At 50.7% G+C, this 18080-nt stretch overlaps 1 protein-coding gene across 1 annotated transcript; it reads right to left on the bottom strand.

Annotated features, from left to right (window-relative positions):
- Positions 1 to 932: 932 nt before the first annotated feature.
- On the bottom strand, positions 933 to 16003 carry LOC149366470 (uncharacterized). Its single transcript, XM_089570950.1, has 9 exons — positions 15625 to 16003; positions 13100 to 13446; positions 11155 to 12162; positions 7753 to 8172; positions 6402 to 6661; positions 5262 to 5660; positions 3344 to 3620; positions 1868 to 2142; positions 933 to 1326 (listed from the first exon to the last, which is right to left on the bottom strand). Exons 1-9 carry the CDS (start codon positions 16001 to 16003, stop codon positions 933 to 935), a joined length of 3759 nt encoding a protein of 1252 aa, XP_089427076.1.
- Between the last annotated feature and the right edge of the window lie 2077 nt (positions 16004 to 18080).

Below are 18080 nucleotides of genomic sequence, written 5' to 3'. Positions count from 1 at the left end.
GAGCCGCTGAAATAACGAGAGCACGGCTAATTTTTGGACACCGAGAGCTAAAGTGCACATAATGATGCCGACGTTCAGCATAAATATGAAATAAAACCAGTGATGAAAGAGTTCCTTCTAATATTCATCGGTCGTGAACAGTCCCTGCATGTGTACTCAGTACAATAGTCATCGCGTCACATCCGTGGCGATAACAACACTGCATGATGCTCCAAGGTTACAAAGTATCGATGTCTCATTCTGTCGTGACTGCGTCCACATGACCACTCGCATACACGCAGAAATATAGGAAAACTGTACATACAAGATGAAGAAAAAGCCACAACGTATGTCGCATTCGTTCCCCGCTTTGACAGCCAGTCAGCCGCTAGTCAATATTCAATATATAGTTCATCCCTTCGTAAAGGAGCAAGAACGTGTAAACAAAACGTTTACGCGTTGTCGCTAGACATTCTCGCTCCCGGCGATTTTCTCGAGCGCATAGATATGGCACCGAGCGCGACAGTTGAGGCGTATTTCTCAGCAGATCGTTGAATGTTCGTGCAACACACTTGGTTTCGTCTGGGCAGTGAACAAGACACGTAATGATATGCGGAAAGCAACAACCGTTAAAACATGGGCTTCCCGCAACAAATATAAACTATAGGAACTTGAAGTTTGTAGAAGCAATAATACAAAAAAGATTCGATGTGAGGCAATAAATAAAAAAACTATTAACCGTACCAACGTAGTAAAGAAAACTTCAGTTCTTGGGCTCTTTCATGCCGACTGTATAGTTTTCAAACGAAGAATGCGTTATGGAGTTTTGTGCAGTATAACTCGCAAATATCATGAATCCGAATTAGGAAATGGGCACTTAAAATTCATCCTATTGGTCACTTTTTTAAAGAAGCGGAGTGAGTCAGGTGAAATATGCAGCGATACGCATGATTTCACATCAAGATGCCACACTTGACGAAAGGGTTCATTACGCTGCCGGGCGCGCAGCTGAAGGCGTCGGAGAACCCTTCGACGTTTCGGAAAATGTCGTCGCACTCGTCGCCGCCGGCCGAAGGCGACATGTTCTCGCTGCCCAGGCAGGCTGAGTAGCACGCTGCGATGAACAACAGCGCGGCGCCACCGTAGCCCTCGAACCCTTCCAGAAGTTCGTCGTAGCTCTCCAAGGCGGCGCTGCGTCGTAAGTACGCTTGAAGCGACACTTCGAGGGCCAGAGCGCCGTCAAGCTGCCGCAGGACGGCGCTGTCGTCGCCGCGTGCACTGCTCCCGTTCGCGGCGCACTCCAGCGCCCTCTGGATGGAGGCCAAGGCTTCAGGCGAAGCGATGTAGCTGCGAAGAAATGATGCGTCGGGAGCGCATGTAGGGAAGAAACTGAGTTATAGCATGTCAGGCGTCGAACAGACATGCTGGGCTGTGTTGAAGGAGTTCTCATGGACTGTGCCTTTACACTTCGATGAGAGTAACCCTAAGGCCTGGCCCTTTTAACAGGACTCGTTACTTAAACAGAGCACCTAAATACAGACTGTAATGAAAGGGCCGCATTTTGGCCTCACAATGTGAAGAACGTGGTCGACAGGCATATGAAACTTGTATGGTATGGTGTGGTACGCACAACAGCGCAAGCTTTCAATTCGAGAAACATGTTGAACACGTTTTTCTACATAGTTGCTTCAAAGACATTCTTGTAGTGAACGATGAGCGCAAATCTGGACAAAAACCAGAAAGAAGAGAAACACAAAGACAGGTAGCGCCTTTCTTTGCGTTTCTCGCTTCTTCATGGTTGGTGTGGTATTCGCGATCATCGTTCACCGTAATGATAGCATGCACCAGCTAGCCCCAGCCTAAGTTTTATAGCTTCAAAGACGGATACCTGTCGGTGAACAGTTGGCTGAGCGCCGAGGCGGCACGGTATCCGAGGCCTCCGTGATTCATGGCTGGCGTGGCGCTCTCGTCAACCCAGGGAAAGGAGAACGCGTACGGCAACAGCGCCACGTCGCGGCCGGGAAGAAGTGCGAACCACTGGGCGAACTCGATTTGCGCCGAGGCTGTGCGGTCGTTAGCGTCCACATGGTCCATGTTGACCGCCTGCCAGTTGTCCACGAGCGAAGCGTTCATGTCAGGAAAGCTGCGCTCGGTTGGCTTCGGCTGGATGGCGAAAGAGGGATGGGCGCCATTTTGGTATTATTTCATAAATAGTCCTCGAAGGCGAGAAAAATATTCCAAGCAGTGTTTCCTCGCGTTAGTTTACGCAGGAATATGAAGAAGAATCATAGTCATTAGGCAATAGATTCATTGCCGGCCAATTTATACCAGAAAATTCCTCATCTGATCCGCCCACCCGCCTCCTTGCCTCTCCGTGCGCTAACTGCCGTATCTACAATTTTCGCCACCTGACCCTAAGAGACCATCGGTTATATTCCCTTAGTTTTACTGGCACTCTGTTTCCTTCCTGCCACAGAGGAACGTGGAATGCGACATAATTTACGGGAAACACACAATAAGTGAGACTTTTGGGCTAAAGGAGTTTCAGCGTCAGAGAGTAAAGAGGAAGGTTCGAAAGTAGTCCTGTGAACGTTCCCCCCTTCAGGCGGAGTTGTTGGTGACAACACTACTCTGACAACGGGAGGCATTATAGTATACTTCGCCCCATGCATGTCGCATTGCAAGCCAGCGGTACTAGACTATCCAGAAGCGCCGCAATAACAGAAGACACAATTGAGAAGCGCAGCATTCTACGAAACCAGGAGGAGGTATCCTTTGTCATGTTCCCACCGTAAGGGCTGCCACACGTGGGAAGCAACAAGTTGCCTGCCTTGGGCCCTTCCCTAACAGACACTGTTTTTTGAAAGTGCTACTAAAATGGCCGTTTATTAATCGTGCCGCTCTTTTTTCGGAAAATCAAAAGGTTCTTTGGACCAGCTATACTCGCCTTAAAACCGGACACAGGGTCAGAAAACAACGCGACAAGCTGGATTTGTCATGATCCACAAATGACGGTCGGCGTGTGACGAGCCTGGCACGTCCAAGTCCGCAAGGGGGTTAACAAAAAAGCACCCGCCCGCCACACTAACATATGAAGGTATGCTCCAGTTAAAGGCGAGAGCAGCACATTCAAGCAGTGAAAAACTAATTATGAGTCGTTACTAAAAACTGAAATCAGAAGATATAAGCTCCAGAAAAAATGGCCATGCTAATTATCGCTACTCTGCACAAGCCTTCTCAGCTTCTGTTGCGTAGAATCCAACGTCAATCTTTACAACGTACTCCCGGAGGTTCACTGAACCTATACCATTAGCTTGAAAACGCTTAAAGCTAATAAACGCCTTTCAACTGTCTCTCCTCCAACCTTGAGCGACCGCTGGTCGGAGCGCGGGTCGAAGTACCCAAGGACGACGTCAGTGCTGTTCCACTCTTTGACGACCTTGCGATGGGCGTCCGAGTGTGGCCACTGCTCCAGACGGGTTGCAAAGGTCCCGCGGATGTCGGCGACCAGATCCTGCGCGTAGTGCTTGGCCTGGCCGGATAGGACCTGGTCGTAGTAATCGCGGAAGACCTCGCTGCCGCTCAGCAGGTACGCCTTGCTGAGGCACATGGCGCCGTGGTACAGTTCGGCTCTCAGTTCCCTGCGCGAAGATCACGCCGAAATGTAGTGGTTGTCCACTAAATTTAACAAAACGTGAAAAAGAGGTGGGCGGAAAGCCTCAGACCTAGCGGCGTGAAGTTTCCATTCCGATGGGCTTTGGCGCGGCGTGTAATGCGAAGGCGAGATAAGCGCTGGTCCTTAAGGGTAACGGAGTGGGTTCCGATAGAAGGCAAGCGTAGCAGGGGGCGGCAGAAGGTTAGGTGGGTGGATGAGCTTATGCAAAGATGCGGTGGCCACAGCTGGCCAAGGACAGGGTTAATTGGAGAGACATGGAAGAGGCCTTTGCCCTGCAGTGGGCGTAGTCAGGCTGATGATGATGATGATGATGATGATGATGGTTACTCATTTCTTGCCGTCAAGCATCTCAATCTGTGCACAGTCATTACTGAGCATAGTTTGAGTTGTCATTTTGTTCGAAGACACCAGTCTTGTCAGGAAGGTACCATCGCTCGCATTACCATGGTTTAGCTGACTAGGTCAAAATTATTAGCAATGTTCATGCAGTCATTTATAACAAAAACGAAACGATCACTGCTGTGTTGCATCCCTTAAATTGAATTGTTGCATTACATGTAAACCCAAATTAAATTCCGATCGCTCTTAGACGGCGTTTAGCCACTTTCGTTTTTGCTGTTAGTGGAAATCATTTGCTGGCCTCGGTATCGAAATCTCTAAGGGACACAAAGCCCCGTCGAGCTGAAATAATTTTGACTTCTTATCATGTGAACAAACTCCATTTGATTCAAGAATTCACTCAGTCTCCTTGACTCACTCGATAATTTTTTTCAAGAATTCAATTATGCCTCGGAATGCGAAAAACTTGCTTTTTTTTTAAGTTGCGGTATAGTGTGCAATGTCACTTCAAATAGGTCCCCAGGCAGTGCGGTAGAGTCTGACGCGATTCGAAGGTGATCACATCAGGCTCAACTTATCCAGAATGAACTTCTATAACACTATTTATTTTCGTGAAAAGGCTGCGAAGCGTGAGCTTAGCTAGCTTACCATCACGCTTTAGTTTTAGTCGGAATGAACGCGGTGGCGGTAAAACTTTATTGGATGTACTGGGGTGTGTTTAAGGGGAGAGTGGAGGGTTTCACCGCTCCCTTGCCTGGGTGCACGGTAGTCTTTATCCCGGCACACCATTGGCTGTAGCCGCTGCCCGCGCTCTTTGAATCAGAGCCCTCTGGTACTCCAGGTCCAAGCAGGCGGACGGGGTCGCCTCCCAGCCCTCTTTAGTTGGCTGATTTATCCTCTTTATTCCCAGATTTTTCTGGCAGGCCCATACCATATAATATGCGTCTACCCACGCGTCACAGAACTTACAGTACCCCGAAAAAGTCGAGTCGGTGTGTTTTAGAATCGCGGGGCTTAGAATTGACCACGTTTGCAGCCTTCTCACGTGTCCTTCCTAAGTTCTACCGAACCAGGCCTTTGGTGGTCTGTGGGAACGTCTGCCTACTGAGGCGCAGATAGGCTGTGATGTACGCATAAGTCGTAAGCGGATCCGGTACAGGAGTCTCGACAGAGTCTGGGACTTCAAAGGAAGTTCGGGGGAGAGACGTTCGGCGGCTCTGAACCTGATGACCATCGAATCGCACTCGACCACTCCGCGTCCCCTCACCGGGTGTAGAAGTTGAATAGTAGCTTCTGGTTAGCGAACAGCGCCGCCGTCTGCACGACGCACCAGGAGAAGACGAGGTGCATCTGGTCCTCCCCGTAGCGACTCCACAGATCTAGGAACTCGCGCACGAAGCCTGGCTTCTCCGACACGAAGACGACGTCGCGCCCCGAGGTTCCCACGTACGGCTCGAGCTCCTGGAGCCAGCGCTGCCGGTCCAGTCCCGGCACCTTTCCAAACATGAAGGCTGCGTCGAGGCCGGCGGGAGCATGACGTGCGTCCTCGAAGGCACGTCGCAGAGGAGCCAGGAAGCTTCTGGTGAGCTGCTTGGTGATCGCGAAGCTCACGGTGGTGTTGTCCCTCTCACCGTCCCCGTATTCACGGTTCCCTCCAAACTCCCGCCTGCGGGGTGAATGTGCTACCGTCAGGCGCGCCAAAAGTGCTTCCGTTGGCAACGGTTTCTGGGGTAGTAGTAGTAACTACCAAGCAGCACATGGAATCGCCCCAATATTGGAAATGGATGGTTTCACTCTGGCCCTTTGCAGGACCCGCCTTTCTCAATAAATTTATAACATTGGGCAGATAAGCTGTGCTGCTGGGGGTGGTTTGGTTGGTTGGTTGGTTTATGGGGTTTAACGTCCCAAAGCGACTCAGGCTATGAGAGACGCCGTAGTGAAGGGCTCCGGAAATTTCGACCACCTGGGGCTCTTTAGCGTGCACTGACATCGCACAGTACACGGGCCTCTAGAATTTCTCCTCCAAAGAAATTCCAGCCGCCGCGGCCAGGATCGAACCCGCGTCATTTGGCTCAGCAGCAGAGCACCATAACCACTGAGCCACCGCGGCGGCCTGGGGGTGGTTTACTAAAAAAATAATAATAAGACGAAGGAAAAGATTTTTGCTAGCCCCGGCATCTGCCATCGCTACGGGAAACACCTGAGCTGGGGCAACGGAAATAGAGGTATAGCAGGCAGACTGGAGAGATGAAATGAAAGAGGTAAGGGGACAGCCAGAGAGGATAAGGGGTAGAGAGGTACTATATACAAGTATTCTATTTGCAAATTAACATACGTACAGGTCGGGCGCGTGGGATGACCACGGTCGAAAACGAAGGAGAGCGTGCGCGGTCGACCGATTGCTCACCTGAGCTCCTCAAAGTAGATCTTCGCTTCATGTTCAGTGCCCTCCAAGACCTTCTGCTTTCGGACGATGCGCTCAAAATCACTCAGCGGCTCAAGTACGACCGTGGTGACGTTGGGGGCGCGTTGCAGCACAACGTGGAGAAGGGGGCTCCAGTGCAGCCTAATGGACGCGTGAAACCACGTGCGAAGAAGGTCCACCCTGTTGGAGTCATTGGGCAGGAGAGGCCACACGATGCCCGCGTCCAACAGCACTCGTTTGACCTGTGATCACCGTGAGGGCGGGAGAGATCACCCGCAGGAGTGTGTTTTGGAAAGCGCGAATGGTGTCGCATATCCAAACTTTTATTGCTGCAAAATCTTGAGCGAAAAATTAAAAGCCTCGGGGAAAGGTAAAATATTTCCAAGAATATGGTATAGGTATTTGACGTCCCGAATTGACTCAGGCTATGAAGGAGTCCTCCCGAGCGGCACATATACTGGCGCTGGCTCAGTTGTTATGGCGCTGACCCGAAACACGCGGGTTCGTTCCCGGTGCCGTGGCCACCGAACTTCGATGGAGGCGATATGCTAGACGTCCGTGTGGTGTGCGATGTCCGTGCGTTTTAAAGAACCCCAGGTGGTTGAAATCTCCGGAGCCCTTCACTACGGCATCCCTCAGCCTGAGTCGCTTTGGGACGTTAAACCCCATAAACCAAACCAAACCAAACCACATGATTAGCCCAATATTGGGGACAGATGGGTTTACTCCGTCCTCTATACATTGACCAATCAGTTGTGCTGCTGGGGCGTAGTAAATGCAGCGTCAAATTTCTGTCACAGAACTCTGACAAATATAAAAGCAAAAAAGGGGCATGTGTACTCAGCATCACGGGGGAGAGGAGCGCGCTTCTGAACATTTCAGGACATATTCGGAGTATTCCACTCGAAAAGGAAGAGCAGCCAATGGCTTGTATTTCTGCGGAGCTCCATCGCACTACACCCAGCTGGTCTGCCAGTGCATAACTGCATAAGCTCCATAATACAACATTTTGGGCGAGTTGGTTACCTACATTCATTATTACAGCGCAAAGACGGCACAGAACAAGAAGGGGACACAACAGCGCTGTTGTGTCCCCTTCTTGTTCTGTGCCGTCTTTGCGCTGTAATAATGAATTACTGCATAAGCTGTCCATTTTAAAATAACCTTTACGCGTCCGTGTCGTCCTCTGTTATTGGTTACTCAGATATGCCCGCGACATTCAAGCGTCTGTGGGAAACGACCCGGCCGTTGGATGGTTGCCGACCGGACCTCGCCGTTGGCTGCGCATCGCGGGCAATGGCAGCCAGTGGCCAAGCCAACGCGTGCAGCTCACCTTGTGCAGCTCGTCGCTCCTGCCCTGAAGCACGTCGTCGCAGCTGCGGTAGAAGGCGGCCGCCCTCTGCACCGAAGTCTGGCCCGTGGTCGGCACGGGCACCGAGCCCAGCAGGGAGGACAGCTCGCGAAGCACCCCCAGGAAGGCCTCCTCGCGCACGGAAAGCTGACTGCGGCGCCGCCAGCCGTCGCACACGAAGCGGGTGAAGCCCTCGCACGGACTCAGCGACGTGTTCAGCGTAGCGCGCAGGCGGCGTGCGTACTCCCGGCACGGCTCGCTGCGGCACACGCGAAGGGTGCCGTGCCGCGTTCCGACCTCGGGGCGGAAGAACCCCAGCAGGAAGAGGGACAGGACGAGCGCAGCTACCAGGAGCACCACGCACAAGATGCTGGCTGCCGGGGGTTGGTTCTTGAAGAACGCCTGCGGTGACATCGTTGGCGCTGTGAGAGGGGCTTCCGGGATCGCACGAAGTGTTGACGGTATTTCATAAGAGTTGAAATCTGGGTTATAGTTGGTACATGCTTAAGAAAAACCAGCCAAAAAGACGGGGACAAAGGACAAAGGCTCCTTGTAAACTTTCATGCCTTTGTTCACGTGCCGCGCGTGGCAGAACTAGACCACCTGTTTGTTCGACGCGCCATCAAAACTGCTATGTTCCTTGTGCTGCTCTGCACCTACCCAAGTACACGTCGAACGAAAAGTTGCTCCAGCTAGGCATCAGCAACACCTTCAGCGAGCTCGCCGAAGCTCTGCTGGAAACGCAAACCACGAGACTCAGAGGCACCCCCACGGGACGAGCGCTGCTAAGAAGGTTGGGTCGGGACACGAGCGGACTGGTAGACAGATACGCGGGCGTACCGGACCACCTTAGGAAAACCATTAACGTAGGACCATTGCCGAAAAACATGGACCCCAATCTTCCCGAAAACAGACGAAAAGCGAGGGCCGAGTACGTGGAGAGAACGCTAGCCCAGTTAGACAACACCGTATACACAGACGCTGCCGTATATCCGCGCGAGAGAGAACGCGTAGCCGCGACGGTAGTGGTAAACAAGGAAGGAAACATGATCACGTGTGCCACGGCAAAGGTAGCCGGCACAGCGGAGGCCGAAGAGATTGCCGTTGCGCTGGCGGCAGCAGAAGGCTACAGAACGGGCCGATCTCTCAACATACTGACGGACTCGAAGGAGACGTGTAGGAACTACACGAGGGGCAGGATCAGCAGAACAGCCCTTAAAATACTCAGCGGGGTAACCTCCGCCGAAGAGAAACCCAGGCATAACCTAATCTGGATCCCGGGCCACGCGGGCATAGTGGGGAACGAAAGGGCAGACAGCCTAGCTCGAGGTAACGCATTCCGAGCAGGGCAGTCAAATGCTCCGGAGCTCCGCCTACAGGCTTGCGAGGGGAGATACGCAGAGACCTTGCACTTGCATAGGGGAGCTAGAATTAGATATCCACCACCACACAAAGCCCTAACAAAGGAGGAAGCGACCGGCTGGCGCAGATTACAGACCAACTCCTTTCCTTACCTACACATACTTAATAAGATGTTCCCGACACAATACAGAGCCACCTGCCCTTGGTGCGATGCCACATCTACACTTTATCATATCACGTGGGAATGCGAACGCAACAAAGCATTCCACCAACACGAACACCCGAGTGCGGAGCAATGGGAGAGTCGGCTCACCAGCGGCGAGCTCGCGGCCCAAAGGGCCTTAGTGCAGCACGCGACTGATGCAGCACGACTCAGTGGAGCCTTGGAATAGGGGCCCACCCTTGCTGACGAGAAGCCTCAAGTCGCCAGCGCCAGAGAAGACGACGGAGACTTCACAACCGCGACTCCCTTGAATGATACAATAAAGTTTTCACTCACTCACTCCTTGTGCGACACAGGTGATTTATAAGATTCCGCTGACATGCGAAAAAGTTTACATCGGCCAAACTGGCCGGTGTATAAATGAAAGGCTACGAGAGCACCATAACTCTGACTCCGGCATTTCACATTAGTAATCATGGAGATAACTCTATTAGCACGGCGTCTATCACGTTGATGCAGAAAGAATTAGGTTACTTGTCCCGTTGATTCTGCAGCTTGACTATCTTACGAGCTCGCGGTCTTTTGTGCTGGTTTTTGCGGTGCCGTTGAGCTGCGCATACTCTTAGGTTTCCGGGGAGACTGGCTGTTTTTCAATAAAGCACAGTTGATAGTCCAGTGTTTGTGTGTGCCTCGTCTCTCCTTTGACTCAGTCTTTCTGGCTGGTTTTTCTTACGCTATTTCATACTCGTACCCGGATATTAGAGCTCACGTAGGGTAGGCTTTCCTGCAAACTTCGAGGAGCTTTTCCGCAACGTTATCTTCCAAGCTGTCCTTATAGGTTTGCGATAATCCTAATGGGACACGTGCGGTGGATATGGCGGAGACCTGTCTGTGCATGCTCTACACTGTCCATAATTTACTGTCATAAGTAGGCCCCTCTAATAAAATAACCACCTTAAGTTTCAAGTCTGAGGCTTCGGAGTAGGAACCACCGCACCGTACTGTGCAATCTACTGCCTTTGATTCAGCGATTTCACCTCTGTCTGGCGACGCTGGTTGCTGCCATCGCAGGGCAGTGGCGCATCGCCAGGAGTGGTGTGCGGTCTCCTAGCTATCTATCACTATAAATTAGAGATAGGATTGACCTGCATCGCTTCGGACAGACCAGCAAAAGTCAGCGGACAGTAAGAGTGCAGAATGTAGCCGCTGAATGCATTGCTGTGTAAAAAATGTAGTTTCACATGGCTGAGGTCCTAATGGAAGCTTATTCAGTTTTCAGTGAGGGTTCAACAACAGCTTCCTTTCATACAGAACGTCAGTGTCTTATATTTACAGCGTCCTAATACTCTTGAGCAAACCCTGCGCGCACTCGGCGCGACAAGAACGTTCTAGTTCCTTACTGGACTTCTCAGTGAAAAGTCGAACTTCTATATTGTTTCACAGTGGTGCTAAAAAATTTATTGCAGCTCCATCTTCATGTCACTATATGCTCGAATATCGTGCATACAGGTGCCACTGTGTTGTTGCTTCTAAGCTGTGACCAATGCCTCCTCAAAGCAGCTCTCATAATTATACAAATACACAAATGAGATCAGTATACCGTGCGAAAGTAAACTAGCCACCTCTACAAGCACTAAGATGAAATTCGCGCGAAGATGGAAGTGAGGTAACGTTAACGGTGCAACCAACAGTGCGTTGGGTAGTTATCGGTAATCATTTCCCAAGCAACACAGGTGATAGACCCAATATTGGAAATGGATGCGTTCACTCTGGTCCTTTGTAGTACCAGAATTTGCCAATACGTTGCCAGTATTGTGCCGTTATCTGCGCTGCTTGGGTTGACAGCGGGATCACCAGACCTTGACGCCTTTGTTGGCGGAGAAGCCCTGCGTTGTGGTCGACGCGAACTGCGGCGGGCTCATCACGTTTCGCGATGCCTCCACGCACGCCGGATGGATGCTCTGCCGATGCCCAGCCTGGTAAAGAGGCGAGTCTGGTCTGGTCCACATTGGAGACGCCTGCGAGGATGCCTTGTGGCTCTCGCTGCTAACCGAGCGGGACGGCACGACCTTCCGTGGGTTATTCTTCCAAGCGGGCCCGAAATTGGGCGACTGGTGTTGCCGGCGACAATCTGTCCACGCGGGTGAGTCGACAGACATGGGCGGTGACGGTCGTCGAGGCGAGTGTGTCCCGTAACTTAGCTCGGACGCCCTGCTGGGTTCGAGGGTCTCACGGCGCCGTATTGAGGAGGAAGACAACGACCTCCCGGATAAGGACGTTTTCACGTGAGAAGCTTTTTCATCTTCCGACACTGCGGGCTCGCCACGAATGCCCATGCCTGATCGGGACGAATGCTGCGAGCCTGACAGACTGCCGTAAGGCCGACCCATCCTCTTGTTCTCATCGCGTTCGCGCGTAGTGTCTTCAATGGAGCTACGGTGAGATGTCTCTGGGGAGGATGAGGTTGGAGACGAGCGGAACCGTTGCACATCCGTACTGAGCGCGTCCCTTCCAGAGCTGGTGGCCAGAGGTTCGGGAGGTTCGGGAGGTTCGGGTGGCTGTTGCAGTTCTTGCAGTTGCTGGTCGCGCTCTGGGATGGATAGCGTCCGATTTCCACCGGCTACAACTGAGGTCAAACTCGAAGACGCTGAGATCGATCGGGGCGAACCTCGACTCTGAGGCTGGAGTCCACCTCCGGGGTTTATTGGTCTTTTCGATGCACCCGAAGCCTCAACAGCAGTCGCGTCTGGCGGCGTCCCCGAAGCAGGGCGGCAGTGTTTTGACATCCGCGTTGCGCTTGGCTCGAATTCCATCCCTGCAAGGCATCTGCTCTCTCCCGCAAACCGTGGTACCGATATTCTGTAAACCTGCAAAAAATATTAAAGCACAAGAAAAAAATGCTCTAAGAAAGCCAGTCCTTGCAAATACTTTCGCCGCTTTCCAGCAAGGTACTATCGGGGACAGAAGTAGTATACTCCACGCGGCGGGAGCCGGAGCAACGGAAAACTGCGGCATTTTGGCGAGCTAAAGCAAGAAACATTGAAACGAGCCAAGCTACATGCCTGGTGATAATAAAGGTCACGCATTGGCTTTCTCGATCAAAGATGCCATCTGTAGATGGCGTTGCAATGCAGTTTTCCGTTTCTCCGTCTCCCGCCGCGTGGAGTGTACCACTTTTGTCCGCGATAGTACGTATAGATTAAAATTCCGCAAGCTTTTTTTCTTACACAAGATGAAGAATAGTTTGAGCAGTTCCTTTAGTCCTAAACGCAAAAAAGAGGGACAATGGGCAAATAAAGGCAGAGACAAAGCCTAACCATTAATCAGAGGAACACTTGGAACACAAAGACAAAGGCCTGCTTCTGAAGGAAGATATGCCAACTGAACTTTCTTTCGGGAGTTCGTTCTTGATTACAAAGCAGAACTATCGATATGTTCTTCGTAGAGGAATAGATACATACATGTAGGTGTCTGTGGTGGTGCGCTAAGCTCTATATTTTACTCACATGAACCGGTTTTTCTAAGCTCATTTAACACATTTTTTTTACAGTAGACATTGAATCTCGTTTTGCTAATGCCCCTCCTAAGGTACCGTCGTAATCAGCACAGGTAATGGGCCTAATATTGGCAACGTATTGGCAAACGCTGGTACTACGCAGGAACACAGTGAAGCGATACATTTCCAATATTGGGCCGATTTCCTGTGCCGCTTGGGGTGTGAAGGCTCTTTGTGTCTAACTGTGCTATATTTTGTAACTCTACTTTGCAATCGTGCACTAGCTCAACCAAGCAGAGAACACCAACCTTCAATTCAGGCCTGCGTTGCCCCGAAGGCGTCGTCGCGGTGTGGCATGATTCGAGTCGCTTTGATGGCGGCATGGCCCAGACTTCCCCTTCGTCCACTCTGCGTCCATCAGTTCCAGGTGGAAGTGGCGACTGCCCAGGGCGCGTAGTTCCAAGAACGGTCGGGCGAACATTATTTTCGAGAATGCTGACGATGTTGTCGTGGTCCTTCTCGGATCGTCTTGGAACTGCCCGCTCAGAAGAGTCGGGTTGTTGCTCGGTCGCTGACGGGGCAGGATTGGTCGCTGTCTTCGTGAGGTCGAGTTCGATGTAGGGTTGAACTCGCTTCCATTCATCTCCTGATGAACCTGCGTTTGCATGGCATCCACAATACTTGATATCTGTCTTAGTATTGCTTGTGTTCGGGCAGGTTCATTCGCGAATGGCAGCATTTGCGCGGGCTGAGAAGTTAAGACAAACATAGGTTAAGAAATGACTGGAAAAACACATATCACACTTTTAAGCGCACACTATTAAGTGGAGAATTATTTTTCAGTAATAAGAGAGAAGGTATAAGAGCACATACATAAGCAGTGGTAGATTCGGGAGGTAAATATTGGCGGACGATTGGGCGTGTTTGGCCAAAAGCGAATTTGCTTGACTTCGGTTTTCACTTTGGCTTTAGTTCGAGGCTCTGTTTTTGAGACCAAGCAGGGTTCAGACAAAGATCGGTGAAATCAGACTTAAGCGATAGCGTCAATGGGACGAGGTCCATATATGAGGAATTAGTAATCCTCTACTTCACATTCATAGACCGCTGAGAGTTCTCATACCACGTCTGGCGCAGTGGTGCAGCGGTTAGGCGATTCCCAACATTTCTGCGATGGTAGGTTCTGCCACCGCTGGGGCTTGTGAGACCAAGGTTGCTAACCTCAAGGTCACGAAGAGAGGCTTCGGAGAGACAAACATCGGTGAAACTAAAAGCACATTGATCGCATTGTGATGACTTCATACATGACTCTATGACATTGGAATGTCTCGTGTCTGCGCCCAGACCAGCTGCCGCACACTTCACAATTTGTGCACAAAACAGGCGCTTGAAAAACTGGTGCGAGCTTCTGACTTCGAGACCTCAATCATGCAGACAGATAATCTGCGCAAATGTGGATTCCTAAGGGGCCTTCCAGTGTGTGCAGCCGAAAACTGATTAGCCTGCGTCCTCAAAGGAGCGAGGGAACGACCAAGGTAGGAAAGAAGCGACCGTTCGTTGCGCTGCCTCACATTGGTGGGATCTCACATATGTTCATTAGAATCGTCAACAAATTAAATGAGAATGTCATGTTGTCAGCCCAGAATAAGCGCCAGGGCCTGTGCCGGAAGATCAACGCAACGATTAAGCCAAATGAAGGGTGCGGCGTGCGATATGAGACAAGATTTATGGACTGCTCGGTGGATGCGGTTAACAAGACGGCCCTTTCAAGCGGAATTTCATACGTCGCGCAGTCAGAGAGCTGATTTTACGAGTGGCTAACGGAGCACGAGAACGCGTGCGATGCTTCGCAAGTAAGGACAGATCCGAGGCTGACGCGTGCTAGCGAAGTAGCGAATGACCAACTCTGCCTACATGCGCGCTAACCCATTAAAGTTATCCCGTCATACCCTTAAGGTGTAGATCAAGTGTCCTCCCCATTTTTCATTTTTTCTCAAATCAGGAATAAACCTTCATTTGGTAGAGTGTGATTAACCGTGTAACTAATCCTTTTTGTCATTTCTCAACCCGTGTCTGTCGTAACTATGTAGCGTCCGAAATGCTTCCATTGCCCTACGTTAGACAAAGCATGACAACACTTTACATGGAAGGGGCGTCTTAACTGTACATACCTACGGCGAGTGGCAACACTGAGATCCCAACCAAAGAAGTCATTTATGCCCACATATGGACTCCTTTGATGGCGTGAAGTGCTTAGGTGCACTGGTTCCTACCGGCGCACAACTTTATTGCTCTCCATGACAGTCATGGGCGTTGAAATGCGGTCATCTTGGGCAAGTTTTTGTTCTGTGCACTTCGACTCGCCATTAGGTTACAACAGCCACTGACGGTTCCCGACGGGTCAATAGAGGCCATGAGCAGAATTGAAGTGCGTGGAGTGTGCCTTCTCGCCACGGACAGCATGAGAAAATGCGATAAATGGTAGGGAAGGAGAATTCGAGCCAAGCTTCCTCCGTATTTAGATGCGGCACTTAATCCTGATATACGCGACATTTTAGGCCAAACTGCGTCTAACCGCTCATGGCGTACTGCTCTTTAAGCTGCATGCTAGGCTTTATAATAAGGCCACGGGACCTGCGATATAAGGTTAGGATAAGGTAAACGTTTGGAGCTCCATGTCCATGTTACATCTGCGTGCAAATCTCTTGAAAGGCGTTTACGTCACCAGGGAGAGCAGTGTTTCTTATGCAGTTCGTCCTGTTCTTCCTGCTAACCGGAGAGTCAGTCCTCCAAGCCTGAAGGAAGCGATAGGAGTCTCGAATCGAGCCGTACTTACCTTGACCACCAGTCGGCGAATCCTGTTGAAGGCTCTCCTCGCTACTCTCCCCGTCCGAGGTTGTCTGCCCTTCGGTGTCTTCGACGCCCTGGACGGGGCCTTTGTCAGCAGTGGGTCCTGGACCTTCTCGCACGGTGGCGTTCACTGCATTGCCGCCAGGATTTAAATCAGCCGCATCCACCGGTGCTTTCCTGCAGTTCTGATGGTTGTCGACCTCCCCAGCAGGAGACGCCGTCACAGCGGGGCTGACGGAAGGGCTCTCCGCGAGGGAGGCCTCGGAGGTGTCGCTGGGAGAGCCGCGTTCCTTCTTCGAGGCCATCGGACGTCCGCAAAGTTCGGTGTCTTTCTTCTTCTGCGCAAGCGTGAGGCGCGTGCGCATCGTTCGCAGAAGAACGCGCCTCACGTGGGCTTCTTCTTCACTGCTTGAATTCTTAGTAGCCGCGTGCCTCAGCATGTCAAGGACAAGGGCAATGCAAGCTAAGGCTAAAGGTCCGCAACATACGCATTTTCCAGGCAGGGCACATACTGCGTGGTCCACATGTCTTCAGCGCATATGGTCGCACTTTCAAAGCTGCTGACGGCTGCCAGTGGTGTCGCTGCAGTGGCTGGAACCGTCACCAACTGCCTCAAATGATTTGTAATAGGATTACCAGACGCGTTATTGGCGACCATTAGCGTAGGGCAATGGAGGCGGACACACTGCGCATGATGTAGGACGCGTTGTAGCTGTCAGTGTTGCTTATTCTCACCTGGAGAAGGAAATAGGTTTGAGAAGTTTTCTCAGAATCATCAACACTCTATTCGCTTAAAAAAAAAAAAGCTGCCCTGTTGCAATGGTTGGCGCGCTAGGGTTAAGATTTAAGACACGGGTTCAACTCCGACCGCGGTGGCAGCGTTTCTATGAAGGCGAAAGGCAAAAGGCATTCATGTGCTGCGCAGCCTTACGGCATATAGAAGAACGCAGATTGAATAAAGTCTTCTGCATACGTCCTGTACGGCGTTTCGCAAAGCCAATGTGTCGCTTCGATACGTTAAAACTCGCGTATTTTTTGATGCGGAAGCATTAGGCGGCTAATCAACACTAAAAACCGGCGTCGCCTATAATTTGGCGTCATTACGAACTCACTAATTGTAGAATCGATGTGACGTCATCAAAGGTGGGAGGACACGAAATGTTGACCAGTAATAGTCAGCACTAGTACTTACAGCACGACTGACTACAAAAAAATAGAATGTGATTAGAAGAGAACTGGAATGCAATTGCAATATAAATTAAATGAAATTGTTATAGAATTTCAAAGCTTTCACTTTACTGGCACGTAAGTTCCTCAATTGGCCACGGTAATTTTGATTAAAACAGCTGCTCAGTTTCGGCCGGGCCATCTTATTCACGCACCGAAAGATAGAAAGGAGCCAGTTCCATGAAGATTACGTCGGAACCATCATAAGTTATTCTGTTCGTGTCACCGGCTAGACGATCAGGAGATCGGTGTTGACTGCTTTATTCTAGAAATGTTTTGTCTTATCGTTAACCTGACGAAGATTATGTGCGAACCAAGCTGCATTTTCATGTTATCTGTTAGTGATGCCTGTGCGAACACCACAGATCTTCAATCCACAGATGAAGATCTAAACGGGTCTGATGGACCTTTGTACTGGAGGACTCAGTTGTCGCCTACTCTGCGACATGCTTGATGGTGGCTGTATACTGAATCCAGGCCACAAGCTGAGAGTTAGAGAACTCGAGGTTGGCTCCGAGATCTCCTCCAGCAGACCCCGATCTGTCGCTTAATGAGATAGCGTTAAATGCCCCATTCAGTGGGAACCTGGGCGTCGTCGGCGGTTCAAGAAAAGTAAATGGCCCACCTGTCACCTAGGTCTCGTGATCTTGCCACTTCATTACATCCTGCTTACTGTGTCAGGTAGCAGTCAAATTAATGATTGGGTGTGAAAGGTTGCTTGAGAAGAGCAACCTGAGGCTCACAAGCCTCAAATGTAGCTTTATTTGAAAGAACCAATTCCCCGGGCAGTGGAGCATCATTTAACCACCCCACCACTGCGCCAAGTGGTACGAGGACTTCCTGGGATATATGAATGTAAAGTAGGTAATGGTCAATTACGCATGTATGTACAGTATACGTCACCCTTGCGTAGAGCGCCCAAGCAGTGTGCAGCATGAAATATTAAGTTAAATTAGAAAGCAGCCCATTGTTTCCAGGCAAAGTGCTCCTCCCATCTTGTTTGCATGCCTATGTGGCCCTAGTTGCGCTCAACTGTAGGCTGTAAAATCTAGAAACGAGGATGAGATGTCGAGTTTTGTGGAGGTAATTGTACCGCTCCAGAGCTCTACTTAAGGGTGACGCAGACTGTACATATGGGCAGATTTAATATTATTAGATTTAATATTATTTTACGGTGAAAGAAAGGACAGTGTCAGCCTCTGCGAAGTGATACGG

The sequence above is a fragment of the Amblyomma mixtum genome, chromosome 1 (assembly GCF_055824585.1).
Source record: "Amblyomma mixtum isolate Tamu chromosome 1, ASM5582458v1, whole genome shotgun sequence".
Classification (NCBI taxonomy): domain Eukaryota; kingdom Metazoa; phylum Arthropoda; class Arachnida; order Ixodida; family Ixodidae; genus Amblyomma; species Amblyomma mixtum.
This window is presented reverse-complemented; position numbering and strand designations above follow the sequence as displayed.

Bases quoted from the DNA above. Each gene is read 5' to 3' on its own strand.
- LOC149366470 (XM_089570950.1), bottom strand. From the start codon at position 16,003: ATGCGCACGCGCCTCACGCTTGCGCAGAAGAAGAAAGACACCGAACTT. The intron at 13,447-15,624 runs GTAAGTACGGCT...ATGCAAACGCAG, and splicing joins TTCGCCGACTGGTGGTCAAG to GTTCATCAGGAGATGAATGG. The intron at 2,143-3,343 runs GTTGGAGGAGAG...TTCGCCATCCAG, and splicing joins CCGACCAGCGGTCGCTCAAG to CCGAAGCCAACCGAGCGCAG.